Below are 17,855 nucleotides of genomic sequence, written 5' to 3' on the forward strand. Positions count from 1 at the left end.
TGCTGTCAGTACGCCGAGGTTCTTGAACTTTTCCGGGGATCCGTTTCTAGAACCGACCGAAGGAAGGCTCAGGTTCAAATCGCCCAGGTGGGGATCGGGATCGTCTTCTGGTACGAGACATCGCCCGGTCATCACACCTCGAGCATCCTCCGTGTTGTCCAGACACGTTTCACGTTCTCCAACGTCGTTCCGTCCGTTTTCGTCCCATCTCACGATACCGATACTGATCCCGGGCCAATCGCATTCCCGCGTCATCTCATTAAGAATCGTCGAAAAAAGTGGTCGACCCGAGTTCACGCCCGTTGAGTAAGAAAATAACTTGTAAATTTACAATCGCAGCCGAACAGGAAGCATCCTGCAGTCACCGGCTTCAATCAGAATCGAGAAAACAATAACTTAGGAACTGGGATCAAGTAGAGGGCAATTTGACAGATTTTAAGATAGACTGAGGTCAAGTAGACAGGTGAACCCGATAAGTTTACGAGTTGCATTCGAACGAAAGGCAACTCGACAAGTAGCCGTTCATCAATGTTATCAATCAACATGCGTGTATTCAAGACTGTATTACTCATCGCGTTTTTCGCAAGCGTTCAGTGTTTACCCGTCACCGACAAGTCGACTGAATCCAAGACTGATTCCAAGATCGAGTCTGAGATCAAGGATGAAATCCCATCGGTGATACCACAGGAGACAGCTGTAACCTTCGCCGCACCGACGTCCACGCTCTCCGATGCCATCGATTACTACGACCAACGGCAGAACGGGACCGAGAACTATCGCATCCACTTGGATGGTCTTGTATTCGTATTTGCGCCGGTCGAGGCACTGCTCCTGGCCGGCGCCACCGCTGGCAACTCGGAACATAATTTATCAACTTCCAATCAAAAGGTATCCACTCCGCCGACGATCCAGTCCATCAACGAACTAGACAAACCTATCATCGATAGCGTTCCCAACAAAACCGATTTGGCGATCTCGAAGACACTAAACAAGTAAGAATCCATCTACTTCATATTGCTGCCCTAATAATCAATTTTATTAATTATATCTTATAATAGTATTAATTATATCAATTTTATAATTGTGATTTTATTGCAGCTGGCGTTTACGTGTAATTTTCACTCTTTTAATTATAAAAATAATTTAATGTACACACTTTCTCGACATACTCTTCTTATGTTCCAGACCAGCCGTACGGTTGGTGAATTTCTTGGCGCCTTTAATACGTCACATACGTCATGTGCGAGGCACGAGCGTGCACTAAAACGATTCCTCGATGCTTGCAATTCCAATACACAATGTTCCGTCTACAGCATATATTAAGAAAACGGTATTTTTCTTTTCTTTTAATATAATGTGCGCTGTATTCTGTATTTCAAACTACAACCATTTAAAATAAGATGTTTGAAAAGAATATATTATTCTCTCCACAGGGATAGGATATCTGCATCTACAGGGATGATGGATGAGTACTCGTAGAATATAACGTGTATGATTGACGACCGAATCGATGTCGTACCACGCATTTATATGGTGTCTAATATTAATAAAGGGACGCGCTAATATTAGCGTTATCCCTGAGCTCATTTCTCTGTAACTTAAAAGATGGCTTTTAAATGAAAATACATGAAATTACAGGAATGGCGATTTCATTCACCTTATCCGTATAATATAACGGGCGATTGTGATTCAGTAACCACATATGTATTTACATGTTAAACAAGCTAAATGCAATATTTGCTTTGCCATAATTCCGTTTTGATTTAGCGTCCCAGTACATAAATCACTATTCATTTACTTATAAACTAATCGTAATTGTTAGTGACGATTTTTTGTATTGACAATTGCAAATTTTTTACATGCATTTACGTGATATAATCTGCTTTAATTATGTGTAAAGTTATGTGTATATAATACAATTATATGCATCTGTGTATTTTTCAAGATATGAAAATTTATTTGATTAAACAATAAAATACATATGTGTTGTTTGGTTGTATCATCACAATATTTCCTATGATTAAAGCTACGCTTAAGTTGAAGCACAGCTCCGTTTTAATAAAAGAAACCTCGTCTGGAAAACGTTTATAATAAATCTCAACTTTAGTTTCACTGAGCAAAAAGTCTTCGAGATTTATTATAATTGACGTATATACATCTTTAGATGAAAAAAATAAATTACACACACACACATGCACACATACACAAAAATAATAGTACAAATATCTTTTTCTAATTCTCTATTAAGAAGCATCTTTATATCTACGATTTGTCATAAAATATTTCACTATCTTTTTAAATGTCACACAATGTAATTACGGTAATATAAGTATTGCATGACCAAAGACACAATAAAAGGTATCTGAAATCTATTCTTCCGTTTTATGTATCTAGCTCTTGTTGTGTTCTCTATTAAATATTGTTATCTTAAATATAGACTACCCTGTTTACTTCGCGCGAATGAAAACGTATGTAATTTAAAAAAAATCGATCTTTTATAAACTTAATAATTTCACACGTTGGAGGATTATTTTATTAAATATAAAATTCTATGATCAACTCGGCGGTGGGAATCAATATTGAATACATATATACTGGCTAATAATGAATAATGATTTACAATTTCGTATTTTCACAGAAAGTGTACTAGCGTATTCAAATATATGTTAAATATACATTTGGACATATAAGACATATATTTTTTGCATACACTAATACATTTACAAATATATATTCAAAATTATTAATCATTATTCGTGAATATATTTTGCCAAATTCTGGTGAAAGAAATACAATGAAAAGTCAGCAAAATTAAATATTTCTACATGCTGCGTAGTTAGCTATGATTAATTGAATTTTAACCAGTCATTTATTATTTAAATAATCATTTTTTGTACAATTATTTTAAAAACAGCGACGAGCCCGTATTTGTTCATATTTGATTTTTGCAATCTGGATGTACATCCTATTAATATACACATGTACACATGTACACCATTATATTCAGTGTGAAATTAACATTATAAAGCGCACAAAAATATATATTATGATGGAAGGAAAAATATATGTAATATTCAAAACTATATGGTGTCTAAACTCTTGAAAATTCAGTCACCTCAAAATTTGAAATCCGATTTTTATAAATAACAATATAACGTTCATCGATGTTTAATATAATAATTCAGACTCTTAAAATTGACATAGATTCTTAAGAATTAAAATCATTTATAATAGTTAGGAAGAATAAGAAATTTATAAATATTTTAAAATATTAAGCGGAAGTCACTCCACATCGAGAGATCCTCAGTCTATTTCGCCAAAACTGCTATTAGTAGCAAGTACGGCCTCGTTAAATTTTAATTCCTTCTTACTCGTCTATCGAGGAATTAAACCATTTGACATATCTTTCATGAAAGTTAATAATTTATCTCAGATATGGCAGTAGCGTGGAAGAAGTACACTATCAAAATGTATCGGCAACATCGCCGGCTATTACCTCTTTGAGCAAAATCCGACAATTCTCCATAACGCCAACGCTACGTCGTCGATCGGATACGTTGTTCAGGACATCTTCCGGCGATTGATGAAAGTTATCGATAATCTTACGAAGCTCGTTCAATTCCGTTACGGTGGCTTCTAATTTTATCTCCAAGTTAGATCTGTAAATAATGCGTTCCAGTTAATTAACACTCCAATTAATAATAACATTAAATTAATCGTTACAATTTAGTTAATTTATTAAACTTACTTATCTTCTTTCAATTCCTGTATACACGTATCGTTGTCAAGCTGTATGATTCGTAACACTTTCAGAAGTTTGGTAACGAGATTGTCCACTTCGATCACTTGATCGACAAGATCCACAGATGGACAGTAATCCACCAAAGGCATAGGACCATCATTGGTCCCGGTGTCAGATTCGCTCACGGAATCGCAATCGTCATCACCCTCGTCTTCCACCTGTAAATTTTAATATGGTTAATTATTATTACTTCATTTTATAACTTTTACTTTCCGAGTCTAATTTAGATACTTGCTTTACGACGATGCAAGATTGCCTGGGTGAGATTTGTGAGACTAGTACACTCATCGATGTATTTTGTCTTTCTCATATTATGCTCGTCCGACGTTTCGGAGAAACTCAGTGCTCTGCGGAGAGAATCGCTGCTCGATACCATGTTATGCGAATATGTGTCTGGCAAAGGTACGTCTTCCAAAACGCTCTCCATCATCAAACATGGTTCAGTTTCAAAATCAAGCAAGTCAGACGATGATTCCATACTTAGTTCTAGAAAATAAAAATTGTCCTTTTAATGGATTTGAATGTAGTCTTCTTATTTTAACATTTTGTATTCTATTACCTTTGTAAATCTGTTTAGATGAATCTAGACTGGATTTTTTATCGAGGTTGTTTCTTGCCGCGAAGGGATGCGTTGCGGCGTTCCGAATAGCGCTGATCACTGCGGAAACGAAGGATCCACTCTTTGGACTCGGCGTGCGTTCTTTCAAACTCTGTTTAGAACTAACCGGACTAGACTCCACGCTACTGTTACTTCTACTGTATGCTTCGTTATGATATATGACATCCTTTTTAAGAAAAAATTATAATACATTTAATAATGACTGAAGAAAATATTTTTTAATTATTAAATGTAGAAGAAAAATGAGTAGAAAGAAACAATTAGCAGAATATTAATCTTTCATCTATTGTAATCATTTATATATTTATTTATAGAAAATAGAGTATGTTATTATTGTTCATTCATATAAAGTCTATTTAATAATAATGTAAACTATTTTGTATGCAATGGATAACTTTTATCATTGTACTTACCTCAAGATCTTTTACTGAGATATTATAAGAAGCGATTAATTGATCTACTAGTCCTTCCAATCTGGTGCTAAGTCCGGAAAGAGCTACAGCCGCTCCGGACATGGCAGCGCCTTGAGTGAGTAAAAGTTCTCTACTTCTTCGTTCAACGGCGTTCAACTTTAGACTCATTGATAAATTTTCTTGCCTAGATAAAAAATCAATCGTTAAAGTACACTTTATAATGTTTAGTATAAATATATTGTCAACAAATTTCATGAGACACACACCTTCTTTGTTCGCTAATTCGCACTAAATGCTTACACTCTTCTGTTTGCCTTTCTAATTCCGTTTCTTTTTGAGTTAAAGCTTCCCCTTTCTTTTTAAGCTATAAAAGACAAACGAGTATGAAATAAATAGTACATACTTAAAGAAATGAATGTAGAGGAGATAGAATTTAAAATTAAAAAATACCTCCAGTTCAGCGTCTTTAAGTGCATCCGCTAAGGTAGCCTTCTCTTCTTGAAGGAAATCTTGCATCTCGGCTGATTCGGCTTCCAATTCTTGTTGCTGTTGTAGCAAAGCTTTCTGCGCGGCTAGACTTTTGTCCAAGTCCTTCAATAAAAATGTTATAAAAAGATACCTTTAATATGGAAAATTAGAGATAATTTTCATATTATAATTAAATTGTTGCAAATACAATATTCTTACCCTGTTTAACATACGACAGAGCGATTGCAGATCAGCTATTTCGACTTGCTGATTAGCAACAACTTGTCCCGAGGATTGTATATGACATTCGAGTTCGAGGAAGCTGTCACTACCTTCTAAAAAGAAATTTCATCAATTTATTTTCTACAAATTTTATTTCTATAAATTATATAGATATGCAAGTAATATAAAATAATCTCGCTCTATGAATAAATTTATCATTTGTTTTTGCACATTTACTTTATTCGTTTTACCTGCGTGTTCCGATTGCGGCGTGCCTAGCATAGCCAGTACTCGTTGTGCGTTCCTATCAAGTTCCTGACGCGCAAACGCGTGATCGGCCCGTTCCTCTTCTAGAAGACGATTCGCTTCGGCTAACTCGAGTTTCAATCTCTCGTTCTCTTTTCGCAGACTGCTGCTTTCCTCGTTCAAGCGTCTCAAGTTATCCTGCAAAGTCTGCACGTCATTCCATGCGTCCTCCGTTTGGCAATCCTTATGCAGTCTCTCAATGACTTCGGGCCCGGCGACGGCGCTCGGTTGTCCAGACATCATGTTCTCGATGTCCTGCCCGGTCAAGCCGGTCTGCGCACTAGTCTCGTGATATATACGAGTCTTCTCGACGGTTCTTTGTCTGGGATAGGGCGGTAAGCTTTTATGAGCGGAAGATGAATCTCTCCCCATGATGTTTTTCTTCTCAATGGTTCTGCTGAGGCTAACGTCTCGACTTCCGGATCTACTTCTTGCTGTCTTGTCCGTCTTCTCTCCAATTTTCGAAATTATCAATTTATTTCTGTTCCTACGCGGTAACGTTGCGTACGTATCGAGTGCCTTGTTATCTTGACCAGTAGCTTTATTATCAGTACGTGAGACGGTACTCTTTGCACAGAGAGCACGAGAAGTTGATAAAGACGGTACCTTCACTCTCGTTTCCTCAGACGGCGTGGACACCGGCGTGCGCGCTCCCCGCGTGCTAGATGCGGTCCTCGATCTCGACGAATCGTTCCTGATGACTCTCCCGCTACGCTGCGCAAGATCCTTATTGATCTCCGTGGTCAGTGCGGATGGCAGCGAATCGGGCAACACCCTCGTTCTCGTCTTCGCGATTGAGGACGAAGTGGGAGTGGATATCGAACTGGACATTACGTTGCTGCTAGACCGACAACCATACATCACCGTACTACGACTTCCAACAGGCGTCTTGGAGACATCCCCAACGAGCGACGAGTTCGATTCCCGGGCGCTCAATTTCTCTCTTGATCGTGGTCGATGGTCCCGCTCCCTGCTCGTGCTTTGAGTCTTGGTCAGTATGTTTCTAGGAGTTGCTGTTCGCGATTTGGATCGCGGCGTCGTCGAGCCCAAGCTCGTGCTCGAGGTTGTGTTTGTTGGTTTTGTGCGAGCGCTCTTCTGCGATTCGGTACCGCTCGTAATCTTCTTCTTAGTCGCACTAGACGTCGTTGTGATCCTCTTCACATTCATACGGCTCGTTCGCACGGACACGCTGCCAGCGATGGACGAGCTTTCACTACCGCCCTCGCTCGTGCCCTCGCCACCAGTAGCACCCAGTCGCACATCGTCTGGCAACGTGGATCCGCATGCATCTTCGTACACTGAGCAGCAACTGACGAGGCTGGATGCACAAGAAGCATCGTCTAAGCCACCGCAACTGCTCGTGTAGTCGATGCTATTTCTACTGCGTACCTGCAAAACAAAAAATGAACCAAATGAGTAACTACTTATAGATCTGTCATCATTTATAGTGTCTGGACACTTTTGGCAATTTTACATGTTGAAATTAGTTTTTATTTTAAGAAAATATTTTCTCCATAAATAAGACTTTACATTAAAACTCACTCTTGGAACTTCCGTCGCGCAACCTTCAACACCGCTGTCACTACCATCCTTGCTGTCCTTATTTTCGGCCAGTGACTTATCGTTTGTCTTGACGTTCTGCGACTCGCTGATATGGATAACGGTGATGTTGCATTCGCTGTTCATAGTGAGATCCGGATCTTCCTCTCCATTGAGAGGCGAAACAAGATCCTCCGGTACACCCGAGTCCTGTCGCGCTACGTTCAGCATCGGCGATGCCACCTTCAAACAATTTTCGGACTCGGGATACGAGGTCTCCATTACAATGGTGTTAAGTAGATCACTCATTTCGTTTTTATCATTTTGCCACTGAAAAATATCGCAAAAAGAGCAAATAAATAAAAAATAATTAAATATCTTATATATATATATATATATAATACGTTTTGGAACTTGCAATAACAGTTAAGTAGATATATTTCCGAAGCTTATCAAAATCTAATTAGGAAGATCTATTTCTTTTTACTAGCATTTTGACCGCGAACTTGTAAAAGCTAATATGAAATAAGACTTTTTGTAGATTATGCAGTGAGATACAGTAAACATATTAACTTAATTCTCTGAAATTAGATAGCTTATTGTTAAATCAGGAATTAGTCATGTTATAAAAGCTTTTCAAGTCCACAAAACATCCAATATGGACAGTAATGGACTGAGGATATAGACAGGAGCAATTAGCTTGCATGTAGGCACCAAGTCGATAAAGCTATTTCGTTTCCGAATCGAGTTATGACATTCCAATCACGGTCATATTGAATTACTCGAATGGTACACACGCCTCTTGCAAAGGAAATTATTTCGTAGTCTGGACATGTTTTTCCGATTCATGCCAAATCAAGGAACAGCTCGGCGGTGAACTATTTTGTAGACAATAATAAATACTAAGTAAAATATTTTATTCTTATCAGTCTATATAGAATATTATATTTTTAATTATTTAATTTTGAAGAGAGAAAGAGAGAGAGAGATTCTCTTCACTTACATTAAAAAATTATTTTTGTTTTTATAAGTTACAAAATTTACAATTTGCAAATAATTTATAACAAATAAATGCACGTTATAACACAATGTAATATGATGTAACATTAAATTTATGATGGAAAGTTCTATTTATTGTTTTTTATTATTGCGAAAGATTAGTTGACATTTTTTAAGTTAGAGAGAGAGAGAATGTTGGCTTAACTTAAAAAATCAACTAATCTCTCTCTCTCTCCCTCTTTAAACTCTCTTTTATCAGTTTATCTCTTCTTTTTAATCGACGTACTTAGACCAATAAAGGCCAGTATTATGTATATAGATATGAAATCGTAATAACGCGAGAAGTAACAAGGGATTCCCCCTGGGCGCATATCTATGAGCACAGCTGATACCTTATAGATTGTTCGCACAGATATTCTGCCATATTATTATATATTGAGTCACTAAATTACTTCTTCCCAATTACCGGATGACGTAGTGTTTTTTACGCATGAATCGCGATTTATGAGAAATCATATGATCGAATGACAGTGAGAGCGGCCATGTGCCAGGAATGTAGTTGAGTGAGATTTTGCAAGATAAGACATATGCACGATGATATCGATGCTTATAAATATTGACCATTAGCAATTAGAATTAACAAAATTACAAAAAAAAGGCATTAATAACAAGGACTAACTTATTTAAGAAAAAGAAAAGAAATAGACTTAGTCTAAACCAAGGTCTAAACTAAAGAACGAAAACGGAGGAAATATATTCTAGCATATCGCGGTAAAAATTTGAGAATTCAAGAGATATACTAAAGGCTTTTGTTTGGAAGGCTACCTCTTTGAAGTTTAGCCCAATAAGATACGTATTAATTTTTAGTCCATTATTGTTAAAACTCTTGCTGGGGAAAAGTGCTCTCCACATTCGCTCCAAGTACACTTTCTGTTTTAAACTTAAGCATGCACATTTTGGCATTTCTCCTTGATTGCATGGTGAAATCTGCAGCATACACATTCAGAAAATATTTGCATCACTCTCTCTTTCTTTCGAGGGATAATAATATTTCAGAAGAAATATTTATTTTTAACTGACATCAGCTTCCTAGATAAGATAAAGATAATAAAATGTTTCAATTCTTATATTTTTAAAGATATATTTTTTAATAGTTTTTATTGTGAAAAGCTAATATAGAGACATTTGGCATGTAATTAAAAAGTAATTTTAAAGAAAATTTATATGTACTAAATATCAGTATACACAAAATTTATGTATAAATTTATGTTTATGTATAAAATAAAATTTATATATACCAATAACTTCATATATCAATAAAAATAATTGTAAAAGCTAAACAAAATTGCCAATTAATTCTAAACACTTTAAAAACTTGAAGATGACGTTACGATTATATTAAGAACTGTTGTTGTAAAGCCTCTTTTCAGACACTTTGAGTCGGCAGACCGTTTTGTCCTTCGCTCGGCCATGATGAATAACGAGAGATTGGCGTGCCGAATTAGAAAGAGAGAGAAAGAGAGAGAAAGAGAGAGCGCGCAAAAAAGGTGAAGCAAAGTCGTAACTAGACTGGCAAATCCTTTATAATTTCAAAGATTTTTTTTCGATTCGTTACATATTGCTATATTTGAATCGCACACTTTGACATTTTTGTGTAAGAGAAACAGTGTATACATTCACATTAAAAATATAAAAAACATAAATTGATATGTGAGAATAAAAAAAAATTGACAAAAGAGAACTTAGATGTTTAAGTTACATCTTACTTTAATGGAATTCTAACTTGAAATTTCAAATGTAGCTAGACGTTCAAAGTTCAAAAGACAAATAAGCAAGACATTATTTATCATTATTTCAACGTCAAAATGCCGTCTTTAACGTCAGCTTGTTTGTCGTCAATTATGGTTACTGATGCAATAGTTATAAACTGCTGGCAAATAGTTTAAAAATGTTACCAATATCAATTTTCTCACTGTTAATTAATATAACAAGAAGCAGAATAAAATTTAAAATATTTTATGAAAAATTCTAGCTCTTTTTACACATGTAGGAAGAGTACTCAAAAATTATAAGATACGTAAAATAATATATAAAAATATTGAAACGTATAATTATCTTATTCTATCTATATAGAAAAATATAATTTTGTGTATACTGATATTTAGTACATATAAATTTTCTTTAAAATTACTTTTTAATTACATGCCAAATGTCTCTATATTAGCTTTTCACAATAAAAACTATTAAAAAATATATCTTTAAAAATATTTAATGTATCTCAACACAATCTAATTTTCTGTGACAGATAAATGATAGATCTACTGATAGTATTCATCACAGGCACTGTGAATTCTTAGATACGACTCTGGTATCAATGAACGCCGAGTGTTCACCGCTGCGGAAGGTCTCGCGGGAAGTCCCCCGAAGAGTTATGATAACTGGGGCCGATTGTGCTCGGTGAAGAACCCGTCGTCACGCGTGCCCACCACTGCGCGAATCGACCGTACGCATTCGTTATTACGCGGCTACAACATAGGGATCAGAGTCGTGTCACGCTGATCGTCGTAACGTAAATAACTCTCTCGCGTGTGGCTGCACGAACGCACTTTTTCTTCTCGTGCACTCGCTTCTAAAAAGAGGATATATTTCCCTTTAGTGGTGAACGGCAGAAGCAAGAAGAAACCCTTCGACAAACAGTATCTGATTAGTAATTAGTATATTACTTATATATATATAATAAATCATCTGAAAATTGTGCAATAATTGGATAATTGTTGTATTTGTCGAATGGAATATTTTCTATCACGAAGAGAAGTGACAATTCTCAAGTACCAATGACGATCTTTCGCATCGACGAGCAGCCGGATATGAAGAGGAAGGAGCGGAACATTAAGAGCGATTCCATAAGACATCGTAAGCATTCTGACGAGGATGATGATATCAAGCGATTCCATGGCGACGGGCTCGTCGTCAGGATGCATTCAAATCACAGTGTATTGGAGATCGTAGGCGATGGCTGCTGCATCGTTCTATCGAAGAATTCCGGTAGCGTTCACGTCATTGGTGACGGTTGTAAGCTACATGTAAATTATAATGTGGGCGATATTGAATATATTGGCGATGGCGGACGGGTCCTTCTTGGACCGGACTCTTCTAAAGAAAAGGTGAAATTCGTGGGCGACGGCGGAAAGGTGATCCTCTACTCGAGTTCTGAAACAGACCCGAAGTCCACAAAAGAACAAAGAAGTAGGGAGACCTACGTGCAAAATTGTACATGTCCATGTAAGGAAATTATTAACAAGGAATGCGAAGATGATCACGGAGCATCGAACATGGACAATGACTTGAATGATATGAAGGAGAGGAGCCAAGCGAAGTACGGGAAGCGCAACGAGGAAACACGGAAATCCTTGCGGCATCCAACCGTTACAAAGATCATCACGAAGATCCAAAGCGACGGTCAATGCGTAACGAAACGCTTCGGCGATTCTTCGTTGATCGTTAATTCCCGTGGTTGTCCCGTGACGAAAAGTGTGTCGAGAACTTCGGGCACGAATATCGAGCTCAAGTGATGTAACCAAAGTTTCTTAGGTGGTGCTACGTAGAAATATCTCTTCCTAGAAAAATAATTGATCAAGCGCGATCAGCAGCTGGTTACATGTAATTTCACGGACAGCTCTTATTTCTTAACTGCCAAGAATATTTTAATTTTATTGAACATTTTTTAAGGAAACTTTCTTATTGCAACAAAGTCGAGAATGGTTACATTTCGAAATTGATAGCTTGGAAGTACAAACTATTAATAGTTACTTAGATAGTCTGCTACTACTAATTATTATTTCGATTTTACTGGTATTGTGTTTCTTGTCTATGTGATATTTTTTTATTTATTATTTTAGAAAAATATCTCTTGCATAAAACTGCAAAGTTTCCATGTCATTATCATGTAGAAATATATTCATCGTTTTGTCAAATAAATTATTTAAAAGAATTACTTCTCGTGTTGTTTCTTTTTAGAATTACGCGAACATCAAATTATTATTAGTACAAAAATTACGTTCAACATAAATATGAAATAGATTTTTTAAATGACTGTTTAATGTGACTAATATGTTATTCACACATATCAATTATTGCGTAAAAATCTTTTTTCATTTCCACTTTTTCTATTAATTACATTATAATTTTTACATAAAAAATTATTTATTTTAAATCTTTATTTTAAATCTTGAATATATTTTATTAATAAATCTGTTAAACTTTTATTATTATTACTCTGATTTCGAAACTCAATACAATTTTCAATCAATATTTCGGTAATTTCTATATCAATAATTATAACAATAACTATAATTAGTAATAATTATTATTAGTATATAATATTAATTAAACAAAAATTATCATATCATGTTGTTTATGTGCTAAGTTAAATCCATCTGCCTTCTAGTGTATCAGACTGAAACGATTTCAGAAACTCAAACAATAAATAAAAAACGTAATAAATCTACTCACCCAAACATTAGCGAGTTTCATTTTACGTACGAAATAAATGTAGGAAATAGCGATGAGAGACTAAATACAAAGTCGATTTATATTTAGACACGAATAAAGCTAGCAACGCCGTTTCTTAAGAGCACAGTGTGTGATCGATAGATAGGATATCGGTTGTAAACTATTCCTGGCAACCATACGAAGCCCGTAACTGGAAAATTTCTCTGTCCAAAGATATGGATGTATAAAATTACGACACATTCAGTCGGTTGGTAAACAAAAGATTGGTAAACAATCCTCTTCAATCGCATCATCTGTTCCTAAAAATATGACAAAGATATATTCAAATCAATTAATATAATTTCCTATTTTTGAAAAAAAAAATTCCAAAAGTTGCCCAACCAACTTTCTGTCGAAATAATAAATTCTGAACGCAGCTTATTAGTGCTTCCCTCGTGTGAAATCCAAGTCCGGGAATTAAGAGATTAGTATTTTGTTTGGTAACCCCTTAATGTAAATTGCAAGCGACTGGGTGCACTGGATACAGCGGTTACCAAGATATTTCAGTAAATGGACGGCGGTCACACATGGGGCGGCTGCTGCGGGGAAGATAATTCTATTTATGAACGACAGTAATCCTTAGTATTCCTGAATATCGCGGTACGAGAGATTAGTCCCGCGATTTACGAGAACTTCTTTTCTGAGATTTACAATGCCATTTTAATATTTACCTCTATAAAAATGCTCACTCACATTTTTAGACTTTCACAGACTTTTCCGAATAAAATAATATTTCTTAGACTTTCTTTTAAATATGAATTCATTCTTCCATATATGTATAAATATTTTAATTTACACATCTTAAATATGCACAAAAAGCTATACTTTTCGTTAAACGGGGTAATAAAAGTGGAGGAATTAAGGAACGGTCGTAGAATGCAGGAAACGCTAATGTGAGGTGATTGTCGGTAATTGATGTGTGCAATGTTACTGTTGTTCGCGTAGCATGTCAAAGAAATCATCGAAACATGGCTTGTGAAAGCAAAGAGAAGTGAGAGAAACATTCCATTCCTTCTTTCCCTCTCAAGAGACTCGATTCGGAGTCTCGAGTTCAGTCCCTGTTCCTTCTCTTTCTCTTTCTCGGGGTCCATGTCATGTGGATATATTTATCGTCTGTGTTCGCTAAAATCATTCCACGAGGCTCGCTTATGCGAACGAATCTTATCCAGTACATTCGCTACATGCTGCACGCGACTCGCTTCTTCCTACATTAGTATGTCAAACATCTAAGCAATGTAGATTTGCTCTTTTCCTAGTACAGTAATTAAAGTAGATTTTAATAAATGTAATCTTTCTAAAACTGCCCTACTTTAATACTTTTGCAATGATGGACTTAAAATAAAAAATATAGGTATGAAAAATATTCATATATACTAAGCGATGAAAGTTGTTTTTCGCGTAATGTACAAGATTAAAAAAGAAAGAGAAAATCTCAAGAGTTCTTCGCGAGTCCCAGTTATACATAATTACTGTAATAAAAAAAAAACATGTAAAAACATATCAAATTACATTAAATTACCATATACGTGTCGTGGGGGGCGTATCGGCAGCAAAAGTACGTGAAAGTTTTTGAGGCCACTCGTTAACTGACCGAACTAATTATCGTATAAGAGATCTTCGACACCGCGTATGGACTTGCGCTAATTAGTGAATTAATAGGCGAGCGGAAGCTCGCGATCGCATCACCGTAACAGTCATAAAACGTCTCACCCGCGTGCGCTTTCCTCCTCAGAGACTCACCTCAGATCATTCGCGCGACCGCGAAGTTTCCTTCGCACGGACGCGAAAGTAAGATACAATTTCATCCTACATGTCGGAACATGACTTTGTTTTTCAATCACTTACTATAAAGCGAGAGCTTGTGGTTCTCTCGAGATCTCGTCACGTTGCAGACGTTAGATATACGGTCAGGATCATCCGGCCACGTTGCTTTACGTCAATTATCCTATTCTACAATCACAAGGGAAGTCAGCATTCATAAGCTGTAAGAAATTGAGCAATTACAGTTGAATATGAAAAAAATAATCGACTGTGATTGGTCAATTTCTTAAGGTTCACAGCTTGCAACCTTGTTGTACAATAAGCTTTATGGGCTTTTTACAACAAGCCGTTACCAAAGTTTTAAATCTTAAATTGTAAGAAATTGACCAATCATAGCCGATTACTCTTCTCACATTTGACTGCGATTGGTAAATTTCTTATGGCTTAAGACTTAAACTTGGGTAATGACTTATTGTAGAAAGCCCTTTCTTCCCATTTGCGACTTGCGTTCGCTTTGGCAAACGACTCTACGTCAAAGTGATAAATAAGCTGGCGGCTTTCTAACTAAATTGCGTTCTCACAAGAGTGATGCATTTGGAAGATAACGAGATCGAGAGCTATTGTTCGACGATTAATTTTCCGTAACGCAGCGAGAGCAGGGTGGAAATTACAAGCAAACTTTCAGTGTTTTCTTTTGCATCGGTCGACATGTAGTGATCATTGAAAATATTCGTCCCGCGCCGCCGCGCCGAGACAAATTGCATTAAAGACTAGACCGATATTCGCAGTCGATTCTTATATTTAAGACTATCTTAAGTACAATCTTAAGATTTTATAAACCAATCAGAGAGCTGTAACATCTTAAGACATTACTTAATGCCTGGTTTGTGCCTCGGTCTTAATCTTAGTTTTAGAATTAGTCCTAATTAAGGACTTAATCTTAAGGACTAAAGTTAAAAGATGGAAACCTTTCTTGAGACTAACATTAAGATTACGGTTAAGATTGAGGAAGCATAAACGATATTATGGTATTCTTTGTTGCCAATTTTTAAGATTAAGACCAAAGCATAAATCAGCCATAAGACGATCTTGAAATAAGAACCGATAAGAACCGGCCCAGAAGTTGTACGAGAGGAATTAATCGAGTCCATAATTTGTACAGTCCATTCTAGATACGATGTTTATGTTCCTTTTGCAAATTGGATTTGTAGACGAGATCCACTTTCACTCCTGAAATTTTTATATAAATCAGAAGCGAGAAATGACGAAACAATGTACAGGCGAATGTTTGAGATCAAGCAAAAAAAAAAAGAAGCAAGAAAGGCAAACAATTATGCGGAAAATACGCGTTTTCTTATTCTAAGAATATTCACACATCGTAATAATAATATTTGCTTGACTATCTGTTCTCTCTCGTCGTACACATGTGACTTAATCGTATTTAAGTCACTATCCTTAATTTATCTCGTCAGTCCTACTTTGATAAACACACGTTTCCGAGTCTTTCTGCGATGCGATTCAATTTAATGATTCGTTTTATCGTTTTATAAACAAAATCTCTATGACGTGACATAACTATAAACACAGTCTGTTTTTAACTACACTTTCTGTACTCGAAAGTCGAACGGATCTTCCCCCTTTTGGAGGAAAAGCTCTTCTTTCTCAAGCAAAAAAAGAAAGGAAAAAGCAAGAGACACATCTGTGAACAAACATCTGTAAGCAATTTGTTCTCGACCACATACTAAGGATGAAAGAGAAAGCTGAGACCAATTCTGCGATTTATGAAAGCTTTCCTCAGATTTACACGAAAGATATTACCATGACGACAATTATTCTTTCTCTGAATGTTTATCTAAAAAAAATAAGATCCTCAATTCTCAAGCATCGAACCAGAAAAAACCAACTAACGGTAACATCAGTATTACAATTTTCAACAGTCTAAATGTATGTATAACATGTTCTATGTAACTGTTATATTGTTGAGTATGAAATTATAACAGTGATGTTGTTACTGTTAGTTGGTGTTTATTGGGGACATCTGCCTTGCAGCAGCAAGTTGATGTATACAATGGAGTAGTTATTTTCAGTTCCTTTTTTAATATTTGAAAATATATGAATTCCCAAGATTTCACATATTATATCCACAATTGAGGGTTCAACATCAATAATCTTTTAAATATATTTACCAAAATTTTTTAAATATATTTTAATATAAATTACACATAATATATTTTTTTCTCTCTTGCTTATTCTGAAATTTTGATCAATTATTTTATTTTCAAGAAAAACGAATAAAACTTTATCTTGAATATAATTAAAAATACAATAAAATGCAGCAACAATATAGAATGGAGATTATTTTCAATACCCTTTTCTTTCATGTTTAAAGACAAGAGTCCTCAGGATTCAACACAGCATAACACCTACAGTTAGAGATTGAATATCAAGGACCATCTTTTAGATATAGATATGTCGAGATGTAATGTGGTTAAGGGTTGAATGTCAAGGATCATATAAATATATCTCTCGTCCATATTTTTCCACGCTAATGCTCAACGTGTACGTCGTAATTTTTGCTAGACGTGAAAATTTCCCGCAGAGTGTCGTCCTCAATACTCGGAATGAGATTTCACCTACAAGTCTACGTCGATCAAACCTCATAACAGAAGGGTGGATCCAAGAGCAGGAGCGAGTCTAAACAACAATGATATATCGATAGGGAGGGAGGGGAGCAGGAAACGCTTACCTCGAACTTGCCGGTGTGTACCGGGACGACGATTATCCCGGATGGAACTGTGCAGTCGGACACGGAGTATCACGATTCCGGAAGACACGGTCGATACCGAGGAGTCTCTTGTTATCTTGCCGTTCGTTAAAACCGTCCAACGTAAATACAGCGACTGCGGGGGGCGAGAACGGTCCCGCGCATCAACATTCGCAGTTTTCTCGGGAGTCCCTTTTCCTCTCTCGATGCGCGCCTCTCCCGATTCCTTGTCGATTGCGAATTGTAGGTATATGAGTCTCTAGGTTCACAACGGATCGCGGAGTAGCTTTGGAGTCGTCTCGTTGCCGTTAGCGAACGCTCCGAGATGACTTGAACTGATCCGAATTCCGAACGAGTGCCCGAACTGCCCGACAAACGGCAGGATAACGGCGGGACACACCGCGGTGATGG

General features: G+C 36.3%; 3 protein-coding genes across 6 annotated transcripts; 2 read left to right on the forward strand and 1 right to left on the reverse strand.

Annotated features, from left to right (window-relative positions):
* Positions 1-516: 516 nt before the first annotated feature.
* Positions 517-1,895, forward strand: LOC108765258 (uncharacterized). 2 transcript variants are annotated; one of them, XR_001940311.1, is made up of 3 exons: positions 517-992; positions 1,186-1,330; positions 1,434-1,895. XR_001940311.1 is itself a non-coding variant. In XM_018513883.1 (2 exons), exons 1-2 carry the CDS (start codon positions 529-531, stop codon positions 1,262-1,264), a joined length of 543 nt encoding a protein of 180 aa, XP_018369385.1. In that variant the 5' UTR covers positions 517-528; the 3' UTR covers positions 1,265-1,409. The 2 variants fall into 2 exon arrangements, 1 of the variants encoding a protein (XP_018369385.1); XM_018513883.1 differs by lacking the exon at positions 1,434-1,895 and having other exon boundaries at positions 1,186-1,409.
* Positions 1,896-3,244: 1,349 nt separating this feature from the next.
* corn (microtubule-binding protein cornetto) lies at positions 3,245-17,827 on the reverse strand. 3 transcript variants are annotated; one of them, XM_018514728.1, is made up of 11 exons: positions 17,427-17,827; positions 7,373-7,699; positions 5,776-7,219; positions 5,522-5,634; positions 5,285-5,425; positions 5,101-5,198; positions 4,835-5,018; positions 4,362-4,587; positions 4,038-4,288; positions 3,749-3,960; positions 3,245-3,659 (listed from the first exon to the last, which is right to left on the reverse strand). In XM_018514728.1, the coding sequence occupies exons 2-11, from the start codon at positions 7,676-7,678 to the stop codon at positions 3,464-3,466; spliced, it is 3,171 nt and encodes a 1,056-aa protein (XP_018370230.1). In that variant the 5' UTR covers positions 7,679-7,699; positions 17,427-17,827; the 3' UTR covers positions 3,245-3,463. The 3 variants fall into 3 exon arrangements, with proteins under 3 accessions (XP_018370230.1, XP_018370214.1, XP_018370223.1); XM_018514712.1 differs by having other exon boundaries at positions 5,522-5,637; positions 17,427-17,826; XM_018514721.1 differs by lacking the exon at positions 17,427-17,827 and adding an exon at positions 10,691-10,745 and having other exon boundaries at positions 5,522-5,637.
* Positions 10,750-12,119, forward strand: LOC108765897 (uncharacterized). Its single transcript, XM_018514784.1, has one exon. It carries the CDS (start codon positions 11,203-11,205, stop codon positions 11,938-11,940), a length of 738 nt encoding a protein of 245 aa, XP_018370286.1. The 5' UTR covers positions 10,750-11,202; the 3' UTR covers positions 11,941-12,119.
* Positions 17,828-17,855: the final 28 nt, after the last annotated feature.

The sequence above is a fragment of the Trachymyrmex cornetzi genome, unplaced genomic scaffold, assembly GCF_001594075.2.
Source record: "Trachymyrmex cornetzi isolate Tcor2-1 unplaced genomic scaffold, Tcor1.1 scaffold117, whole genome shotgun sequence".
Lineage (NCBI taxonomy): Eukaryota > Metazoa > Arthropoda > Insecta > Hymenoptera > Formicidae > Trachymyrmex > Trachymyrmex cornetzi.